This window comes from Sus scrofa, chromosome 7, assembly GCF_000003025.6.
Source record: "Sus scrofa isolate TJ Tabasco breed Duroc chromosome 7, Sscrofa11.1, whole genome shotgun sequence".
In the NCBI taxonomy this organism is placed as follows: domain Eukaryota; kingdom Metazoa; phylum Chordata; class Mammalia; order Artiodactyla; family Suidae; genus Sus; species Sus scrofa.
Window position 1 is genome coordinate 109,958,067 of NC_010449.5, and position 11,320 is coordinate 109,969,386.

An 11,320-nucleotide genomic window follows, 5' to 3' on the forward strand; every position below is an offset into this window, starting at 1 on the left:
CTTGTCCCCACTATGTCTGAAGATGTTTCAAGTCTTACATTTATAAATCTCAACTGGCTACCCTCAGAATCAGACTAGGTTTATAATTTGCTCCAATCATTAACCATTGTTTTTCTTCGGTTTCCACAGGAATGCCTCTTATTAAATAACCTGAATCAAATACTTGCACCATATAGGCCTAACTTTATAAGCCAACCTGCATAACTGCATCCTGAAATCACAACCCTTTAGTTGAACTAATCTATTCTAAGAAAGTAGTTGGATGAGATATGGAACTGATCCACCAACTCAAGACAGTTTCAAATCTACTTACACTGGATGGCCTAAGATGTTTATCACAATATTATCCTAAGCTTTTAAAAGATTCCTAGGCTCCAAGGTCACTGACCTGGTTTCAAGTTGGGACACTTTATGCTTGGGACAACAGCTATAAAATGGATTTCAGATTGTTGCTTGTATAATTATTATACGAGTGCTACTATAATCCTATTCAGATGTGTATTTTCTAGTTTACAACATGCCCTATCTTTGACTTTTAGCAAATCAATTACTCAAGTAGTTTACACCCCTACCATTGACTCTGATGCCTAGGGATCAAGGGTGGATTGCAGTGTAATCCCTGATAGGTGGTTTTTCCTCTTTTGTAATAAAAGTGTAGGACTGAAGCTTTGATTGCTTAGGCATCTACTTCAAAAGTTATCCACTTCCAAGATGGCTATCTCAAATAAACACCTTGCCCTCCAGAGAACTAGATAATGAGCCAGGCTGGATAGAGGGATGAAGAACCCTTGGTTTTAGACATCTTGGTTGATTGTGATAAATGACCATCATTTGGGCCACTTATTTCTTCTCTGCCTGCACTTCAAATTCTCACTCTTAAATTTTAAACTCATCAATAAAAAGTGAGCCCAGGAGTTCCTACTGTGGCTCAAAAGGGTTAAGAACCCGAAATAGTGTCTGTGAGGATGCAAGTTTGATCCCTGGCCTCACTGAGTGGGTTAAGGATCCAGTGTTGCCGCAAGCTACGACAGAGGTCATAGAAGCAACCTGGATCCAGTATTACCATGGCTGTGGCACAGGCCTCAGCTGCATCTCCAATTCGACCCCTAGTCCAGAAACTTCCATATACTCCAGGCGTGGCCTTAAAAACAAACAAAAAAATGCTAGGCCCACGAAACGCTAGGCTCTCACCCTTTGTCCTAATGAAAACAATACCAGGCCCACACTACCTCTCACTCTCTCTCTTTACCTGTAACCTCCCTGTGTAGCCCTAAGTGTGCCAGGACCTGTGAGTAATAAATTTTTTTTTTTCCAGAGTTTTCTGATGGTTATTGCTGAAGGCATCCTGCAATTATAAAAACCAAAAGGGCCAGTGCAGCCACATCACTGGTTATCAAAAGGCTGAGACCAGCCCCAAACATTCACCCAGCAAGCAAGCATTCAAACTAGTTTTTAACTGCATCTAAGGATCTAAGCTCCATCTGGCTCAACCCAACAAACAACCCATTCAAAGTTCAGCCATAACTACTTTCAAATAAAATCAGCTCTAGCTATGATCTGGGGTACAAAAAAGAAAATCCTTCTCACCTGAAGGTCTGCCCCCATAAACCCCATGGACCCAAGGACTATAAATAGAAGGGGATTAAAAAAAGACAAGACAAATGTTACAAACAGCATGGTACAGGACCAAGCAAACTGTTAGGAGTCAAAAACATGCTACCATAGCAGGCTCCCAAGCCAGGTGGCCGCCTGTCAGCACGACCAAGGAACCAAGGGACTTACTGGCTGCGACCACACAAATTTTGCACTAAGCTGTAATGGCCCTCATGTCTCCCTTAACCTATGTATTTTAGAATGCCCACATGAGGGGAACTTATCCCAATGGACACAGCCCAGAAAAGACTAAGGAAACATGACAATGAAATACAATTAATATCCTGGATGGGATCCTGGAACCAAAAAAGAGCATTAAGTAACAGCTTCAGGATATACGAAAGGATGTATGGCCTTTCATTAATGTTATGAACACTGGTTGGGACAAATGTACCATACTGATGTGGGATGCCCATTAACAGGAGAAAACTGGCTGCAGGATATATGAGAACTCTGTATTGTCTTGGCAACACTTCCACAACTCTAAATCTATTCTTAAACTACAAGTTCAAAAATAGATCATCCCTTGCCCCAAAGACCCTTGAATCAGGAAAAAATTTCTCTCAATACATACTATGAGAATCAACTGGTGCATTTGTTAAAAATGCAGATTCTCAGACCCCACTCCAGAACTAGAGTCAGAATGGGGGCGGGGCAGGGTCTGCATTGCACAAGGTGATTCTTAGGCACTTTAATGGTGGTGAGTCACTGTCTCCATCCAAGGTTTCCCTCCCCTGGCACACCTAAATAGCCGCCAGTGAGGGACTGACCCTTCCAGCCTCTAACTCACGCCCTAGGGCTTCACCTTCTGCGGGGACAACGATCCTCCAAAAATCCTAAACTCTCAGTTGATACTGGCGTAGTCCGCCACTAGAAAAAAAAAAAAAAAAAGGTTCCAGTTTCTGGCCTCTCACCTTTCTAAACAGACCTTGGGGTACCTGTTATGCCTCCAGACAAAAACCTATCCAGCATTCGGCCCTTTGAAAGAGCCCAACCGCGCCCCGCACTAGTGGTCCTGCACTTCCCCCGACCCCTCTTCCTAAAAAGGAAGAGGCACAGCATCCCACAGGCTCATCCTCTTCAGCAGACAGACGCTCCCCAGCTCACTCTCTGGCCGTCTCAAGAGCCACCCTCACCGGGTGCCCTCCCCAAGGAGAAGAGCCCCCAGGCCCCGTTGCCCAAAGTGAGGGAGGATTTGAGCCCCAGCCTTGTCACTATCTAGACCTGTCACTTACTCGGTGGACCTCCGGATCCTTATCTGTTACACCTAACTGCCTCTACAGGATCACCTTAAACCAGCCTGGGCGGACTCGAGCCACGCAGTCCACGCACCCCGACAACCAGCCCAGAGGCGGCGGGGCTGCGCCGCGGGGGCTTGTGGGGCGGGACGGGGCGGACCCCTGGCGCCCCCACAACCGCCCCGCCCCACCATCCCACCCCCTCAGCTCACAGCCAGCTCACCCCACTGCCCCCTGCTCACCCCGCCGCCGCTGACCGCTCCGATGCCGTCGAACTCCCGGCCCAGCCCGTCAGAGTCGTCGAGCACGTACGAGCTGCCAGGCGCAAGCAGCGCGCACAGCAGCAGGGTCACCGCGACTTGGCCCGCCGAACCCGCGGCAGCCGTCATGACTTTCACTCGGCGTTGCCGGGAAGCCTGGAGTCGGCGCTCAGCCATTGTGTGGGTCACATGACTCCGGCGCCCAGGGAGGCGGGTCTGGTCGCCGCCATGATGGAGAAGGGCAGGAGTTCGCTGGCGCCCCCGCCGCCATGTTGAGTGTGGGCCGCAGGTCGCTGACGCAGCCACCGAAGTGCTGCGGGAGGACAGAAGGAGCCTCCTCTAGTCGCCTCCATACGTCAGGGTCTGACTCCGGCTTTGGCGTGTATCGCTTCACTGCCCCTCTTCTGGCTTCACCTACTGGAGCCTTTGGCGAAGAGAAGGTGGATGGCCAAGGCCAAGGGAGCGGGCAGTGAATGGCCCAACGCAGACGTCCCCCAGCATTTCCAGGCGTATCTACCATGTGCCACCAGGGGGCAGAGCTAAAAACGGACAGGCTTGCAGCCTCTATACTAGTCCATCTTCAGCGGTCACCATGGTTGAGTCATTTAGCTTTCTGGGCCTGAGTGTCCTCTTAATGTGAGAGGAAACAAGAAGAGCAGCCACACGGGGCACGTATAATTAAACATAAGGCGACAGACATGCAGTATATCTTCACTGACTGCCCTTACACATGAGAACTTCAGTTTGGCGCTTGCCATCCTGAGTAAAACAGGAACCACTGCAGCTGCCCACCTGTAGCACACCCCCCCCCACCCCAGTGGAGCTCAGGGTGGAGACCAGGAGTGAGGCACTCTGTGCTCTGGGAAAACTGAAAGAAATGATCTTTAGATAGTTAGATGTTTTTAGGAGAAGATTTTTATGAGCCCAGTTCTTACATCTTATATCTAGAAAAACGCAAAAATCCGTCAATGATGGCTAATGTCTGTGACCAGTAGTAACCTTCACAAGACCCACAACAAACTTCTGTAAAGTGTGTGCATAGCTGCATTACCTCCCCCTTCTCCTTTATGACTTAGATCTTGATAGTCCCCCTTTCCTCTTTGGGGCGGTATTTCTGCCCCTGGGCTGTAATTAGTGGGCCAAACAAAAGATGTCAGGGTCACCTGTGAGAACAGCCACTCCCAAGGGTGGGCCACTGAGCCCTGGGGAACTCAGGAAAGCGTTATCAAAGGAGTGATTCTGGTTAAGCCCAGAACTTTACTGTGTTCCCATAGAAATGGTTTTCTGTAAACCTGGTTATCTGTACATCTTTTGTTCCTACTAGTTCCCCATTGCTGCAAAAACTCATATATCCTCGCTCCCCCCCTCACCTCCTCAGAGCAGTTTCCCGAGGCTGCCTGAGATGCTCTCCTGGGCTTAAGTCCTAATTTCACCCCAAATAATACTTAACTCTCAACTTTTCAGATTGTATTTTTTTCAATCCACACACACACACACACACACACACACACACACACACACACACTTAACAAAAGTTAGCTGACAGGTTCTTCATCCTGGTAACTACTGTGTAACTTAATAAGCTACGTCCTGCTTCCAGTTGAAATGGTTCCAGGCAGTAAACCCTAAACTGGTAGGGAAATTGTGAATTGTCCTGAGAGTCCTGTCGCATCTGGCTTCCTAAGCGAGCAAACATTAATGACTGACTTTCAGTTGTCCTGCTCAGCCGTTGGTCAACATTGTGGTGAGCCCTTCCCCCAAGCAAGTGACAGTTACTGAGGGACCGTTGGCCCTCCCCCCCCCTTTCTCCTTATAAAAGGAGTCTGAATTGGGACTGAAGCAAGATGCGTTTTTGAGACACTAGTCTGCCATCTTCTCCGTCTGCTAGCTTTCTGATTAAAATCATTATTTCTTGCCCCAACAACTCGTCTCCAAATTTATTGGCCTGTCGTGGGGCAAGCAGAGCAAACTTGGGTTCAGTAACAGCTTGGTCTGAAATTCCTGATTTCCTTGGTATTGAAGTCAAATGAAGAGAGAAGACTCTGGGGGAGGCGTTTCTGATCCCAAAATCTCACTTGGCAGAGCTGTGAAATTGGTAATCCAGAAATACCCAAATGTCTCGGAGAAGACCCCAAAGCCATAAGCCGCAGGAGCCTCTGTCTGCAGGGTCCTATTTGGAATCTGATGGTTTTACCCCTTATTTGCAAACCCATATGTAAGTGTCAAGACCACAATTACACTCAGAGGAAAAAAAAAATCTTATCTGGGCAGTTCTGTAAACACAGTCATCGGGCCCTTGAGATGTGTCTCTGTTCTTCGTGGACAGTATGCTGCTCTTTCCATCTTCTTAAATTACTGTAGGTCCGTTATGATTTACCGAGCACAATCCCAACTTGTGTCTATTGTCCTAACATAGTTATTAATGGTGCCCCTTTCACCCTCAAAAGGGTTCGGCTTGGGAGAGGTAATTTGTGTATTGGCCACTAGTTTTCTTCCATTTCTTCTCCTTCCACCACCCCCCATAAAGCACATGTCTGAACTACTTTCCTAATAACCACCATTCTATGAGTCAAGTCAATAACTACACAAGCGCCATAGATTCCTCTTCCCAGAACTCACTCTGATCCATCAGTTCTAACACAATTTTTTTTTTTTCTGCCCTGCAGCATATGGAGTTCCCAGGCCAGGGATCAGATCCAATCCACAGTTGCAACACTGGATCCTTTAACCTACTGTGCCGGCCAGGGATCAAACCTCCGTCCTGAGTGGTGCCACAGTGGGAACTCCTAACACTATTTTAAGTATGAGCTTAAAGTAGATGCAAAACATGGCTGATAAATCAAGCGAATGCTAAGCTTTCTACCAGCCCTGAGAGTTTATATCTATGATATACATATAATATATGCATTGCTAGGAGCCGTTCGCACAGGTCTGCCTGCTGACAAAGTCCGGGAGACTGAAGACCCCAGACTGCACAGCATGTCTGGGAAAGGGACAGTCCTGCTTCTTCTTCCCGGTCTGCTTATGCTGTTAATAAAAACTGCGAAAGCTGGGAAATTGCTGTTAAATAAAGTTCCCCAAAAGAAGACCCCAGGAAGGGTAAACGTTGGGGCCTAGTGCTTATTCACAAATTCCTACTGCCCCCTTGTTCTATGCTCATCATCCACTTCTGAGTTTCCTTCCTTTTTTTCTATACAGACCCTAATAGAATGCTTTCATATTTAGACTGTTACTGTTTAACCTGTGGAAAATCCTGGAGACGAAAGAGAGGCTTGAGGCACAGGTCTCTCCGTGCTCCAGCAGGTAGCTCTTTTCTTTGCTAGGGACTAGTTGATGAATAGGGTAGCCCTTGGGCCTTAGTTATAGAAAAACTTGTGCGGTTTGCACCACATAATTGTATACAGGTCAGGAAATTAACCTGCTTTCAGTCAATTGTATGTTGCTATGCCTGGCCTGTTGGCCCAAACTTACGGAATGTCTATGCTGTGGTTTCTAGTTCTATGAGAATCAAATAACCTTTGATAGATATGATTAACCTTTCCTAATAGAACATAGTTTGGTCTTAGGTTTTAGTCACATAGAAATCTTTTTAATTATAATGTTAATAAGTTTGTGCTTTTGCTACCCGCAAAGTTAGGTCATTAACATGAATACATTTAACTCTGAAAAGCCAAGTGGAAAGTACAAAAAAGAGCATTGTTTGTGTCCCCAAATGTACCTGGTCATGTGCCAGGTCATAAGGTAACATTTGACGGAGTGGAAAGTTAAAAAAATATCACTAGATGTATGACGAATGACGTATGGCAAAGGAAAGTAAAAATTGTATATAAGCGTGGTTGATTCAATTAATAAGCGAGCAATCCTGCAGAAGCACCAGGTCTGTATCCACTCCTTCGCCGACGCCACTCATTCTTCAGGAGGCCCTGGTTCAGCTGGAGCTGGACTCCGGCAATGCATAATAATGCAGCTAGAAAGGACATACCAAGGTGAAAATAGAGGGAAAATACCATACAAGTGAAAGTGGGAAGTTGAAACCAGAGCCCAGCATGTCTCATCCTGTAGTGCACCACTGTACCTTGTGATTGGAAGGAACACCACAAATATTTGTCCCGTGTGTGATATTTGTAAAAGAGGAAACACAGATTATTCAACAGAAAAGATGTCCTCACCCCCAGGACATACCCTAGTTGCTATTAGTTCACAACCAAAGTAATTCCTTGCCAGGGAAAATACTTCTTATTTCAAATTTCTAATCCATGCTCAGGAAACCATTAAATAAGAAAGTCTAATAAAACAATAAGTACAAGCTGAGAAAGAGAGGTCCTTGGACTGCTGGGCACAGCCCTCAGATTTGCTCAAGATGTGAGATTAAAGGGAAAGGCAGTTATCAGACAAGTGATCATGTGTTGGGCTTCCCTTGCTTCTGTGGTTTCAGGGTCCCTGAAATTAACAAGACAGTAGGAAAGGAGTGTCTCAAATTTCAGATGAGTTTAAAAAGTAGGAGTTCCCTTCGTGGCGCAGTGGTTAACGAATTCCACTAGGAACCATGAGGTTGCAGGTTCGGTCCCTGCCCTTGCTCAGTGGGTTAATGATCCGGCGTTGCCATGAGCTGTGGTGTAGGTTGCAGATGCGGCTCGGATCTCGCGTTGCTCTGGCGTAGGCCGGTGGCTACAGCTCCGATTCAACCCCTAGCCTGGGAACCTCCATATGCCGCAGGAGCGGCCCAAGAAATAGCAACAACAACAACAAAAGACAAAAGACAAAAAAAAAAAAAGTAAGGACATCTTTTCTCTTAAATAAGCAATGTTTCTGCATATCACAACTGTACTTCAGCAATAGAAAATCAGTTTTCTGAAGTGAAAAATGTGATCACTAACAGATGGTCTCTTGAGAAATGTGAGTAATCTTGCCTTTCACTGAAAAGTTGTTTTTGTTGTGGGTTTTAGTTTTAGGCTTTTTTTTTTTTTTTTTTTGGTCTTTTTTAGGGCCGCACCCAAGGCATATGGAAGTTCCCAGGCTATGGGTCAAATCAGAGCTGTAGCTGCCAGCCACAGCCACAGCCACAGCCACAGCCACAGCCACAGCCACAGCAATGCGGGATCCGAACTGCATCTGCAACCTACACCACAGCTGACAACAATGCCAGATCCTTAACCCACTGAGTAAGGCCTGGGATACTAGTGGGGTTCATCAACTGCTGAGCCACGAAGGGAACTCCTCAGTAAAAAGTTATTGATAAAGTATGATGACGTCCCACTTTAGGAAATGGCTTTACTTTCAGAAGTCTGATTTAGGCTATGCCAGGAATTCAAGACCAGAGGCTAAGGCGTCCTCTTCTTTGTACTTCTTTTTTTTTTTTTTTTTTTTTTTTTTTTTTTTTTTTTTTTTTTTGCTATTTCTTTGGGCCGCTTCCGCGGCATATGGAGGTTCCCAGGCTAGGGGTCTAATCGGAGCTGTAGCCACAGGCCTACACCAGAGCCACAGCAACATGGGATCCGAGCCAAGTCTGCAACCTACACCACAGCTCACAGCAACACCGGATCCTTAACCCACTGAGCAAGGGCAGGGACCGAACCCGCAACCTCATGGTTCGTAGTCAGATTCGTTAACCACTGCACCACGACAGGAACTCCTCTTTGTACTTCTTAAGTGCAATGTCTGACCCATGGTTGGTACTATATACATTAGTTAAAATGAACTTAAACAAAAATCACTAAGACAAAGGTGCCTCAAATCACTGGAAAAGGACGGATTTTTAAAACATGATATGAGGACAACTGGATAACAATTCAGGAAAACATCAAATATAGATCTCTGCTTTGCATCGCATGTAAGTATAACCTTGAAACGTATGAAGCTCTAAATACTAAAAAAACAAAAAAAAGAAACCTTACAAGTTCTATTAGAAAACATAAGTAAATTCCTGTATAACCAGGGTCTGTTTAGGGCTCAATATTTTGATACAAAAAAATAAATGTTTGATTTTTAGAAAAATCACTGAATAATCATGTAAGAAAAAGGAATTATTTACAAAAGAAGTTGGAATAAGAGTTCCTGTCGTGGCTCAGTGGTTAACGAATCCAACTAGGAACCATGAGGTTGCAGGTTCGATCCCTGGCCTTGCTCAGTAGGTTAAGGATCTGGCGTTGCTGTGAGCTGTGGTGTAGGTTGCAGACGTGGTTCGGATCCTGTGTTGCTGTGGCTCCAGCATAGGCCGGCAGCTACAGCTCCGATTGGACCCCTAGCCTGGGAACCTCCATATGCCGCAGCAGCAGCCCTAAAAAGGCAAAGAGACAAAAAAAAAAAAAAAAAAAAAAAAAAAAAAAAAAAAAGAAGAAGAAGTTGGAATATTTCTTAAAATAAGAGTCCCCTTGAGCCAAAATTGCAAAGTATTTACTTTCCACTAACTATTCTGTAACATCTGTTGTTTATGTGATCTTTCCAACTTTTATAAAGTTGCTTGATTGTAGTTGCTAATTACAACACCCTCTGTTCAGTGACTTCTCTCTGTTAACTCCAGGCTTTATATAAAGATAATAAAAATAGTTCCAAGGACAGAATTCACATAACAGAATAAATTGTGTATTGCTTCCTAAACATTTTAACTGTTAACTAGAGATAAAAACTGTTATACTAAGGAGCAATATGGTATAGCAGTTAAGATGAGCCCCAGACTGCCTACCTTCAGACCCTGCTCCTACTTCCTACTAGCTGTGTGATTTTGGCCAAGTTGTTTTACTTCTTTGGGCTTCAGTAGAGCCGTCCATAAGTAGAGATGATGGTAGGTATGTGGATAGGATAGTTAGCTGAACTAATATTTACATCACGTTTAGAAAAGTGGCCAGCACATCCTGCGTGCTATAGAAGGGTTTATTATAGAAATAATAACATAAATGGGATACAGATTTCACTGGAACACCACTCTTTAAGTTTACTGCTCTCCACAAACACTAAGGCAATCGCTGAGGAAGAGGAGTCTTCCTGTTTCTGCACTGGTCTGATTTTATTGTCGACAGCCATACAAACCCACAAACCATGTGCTGATTCCCTGTGGTTGAGTCTTAGTGGGAGGCAGATTCCAACCTCTGAGGTTAAGGAGCCAGATCCACCCTCTTCCCGTCCCCAGCAGCATGGGCTCTGGCAGTGACCAGCTCCCTCAGCCAGTTCCCCAGACCGGCAGTTTCGATGTTGGAAAACTGATGAGATGTTTGGACAGCTGAGAAAGCACCCAGAGCAGTGTCAGAGTCCAGAGGAGGCAGGGCCTAGAGGCTCCACCAGAGGGGGGCCAGCAATGCCATCCTCACCTACTGCTCCGGCAGGTGACCTGGGCTGTCTTTCCAGCCCTTTGGCTCCAGACCACTTTACAAGACTACTTCTGCAGCCTCAGCAGCAATTCTGTGCCATATCCTGATTTCTTCCTAAAGTCTTTCAGTTTTGCACAGGTTAGCCAAAGATAGATAGTGCTGCTGCCCGCAGCCAAGAGCCCTGACAGATACAGCAGATTACAATCCAGGCCAAACGTGATCGTGACAAAGAATCCTCCACCTCTATGCTTGCGTGTCTCCTGCTTTAGAACTGCCTTCGCCACCTGTTCTTCTTTTGTTGGTAAGTGTTAACACATGGATTAGTTCACATAAAGGAACTCCAGAAAGTTTTGCTGTCCTCCTATGTTTCACCTGTGATATGTCTGTTCTTTTTTTTTTTTTTTTTTTTTTGTCTTTTCTAGGGCCACACTCGTGGCATATGGAGGTTCCCAGGCTAGAGGTCCAATCAGAGCTGTAGCCACCGGCCTACACCAGAGCCACAGCAACATGGGATCCGAGCCAAGTCTGCAACCTACACCACAGCTCACGGCAACACCGGATCGTTAACCCACTGAGCAAGGCCAGGGACGGAACCCACAACTTCATGGTTCCTAGTCAGATTCGTTAACCACTGCGCCACGATGGGAACTCCTCAAAAAGATTTTTTTTAAACATCTAGTACAATTCCGTCCAACAAATAGAAGGCAAAGCAATATGCCATTTGAGATTTTCTAATAGTCAAAGTTTAAAAAAGCAGATGAGATTAGTTTTGATGATACATTTTATTTAACCCCAATATCTAATATATTATCAACAAATATGTAATCAACATGAAAATGTATTAATAAATGATGTTGTGGGGGGG

The 11,320-nt window shown here is 45.4% G+C and overlaps 1 protein-coding gene across 4 annotated transcripts in view; it reads right to left on the bottom strand.

The window, feature by feature from the left end:
* Window positions 1–3,341, bottom strand: part of GALC (galactosylceramidase) — a 66,832-nt gene extending 63,491 nt beyond the window's left edge. For 2 of the 4 annotated variants that reach the window (XM_013978351.2, XM_013978350.2), the window contains exon 1: window positions 2,889–3,035. Coding sequence is in view for 1 of the 4 variants with exons in the window: in NM_001243631.1 (NP_001230560.1) it covers window positions 3,134–3,328 (195 nt within the window). In the remaining 3 variants the exon portion in view is untranslated. 4 annotated transcript variants of the gene reach the window in all.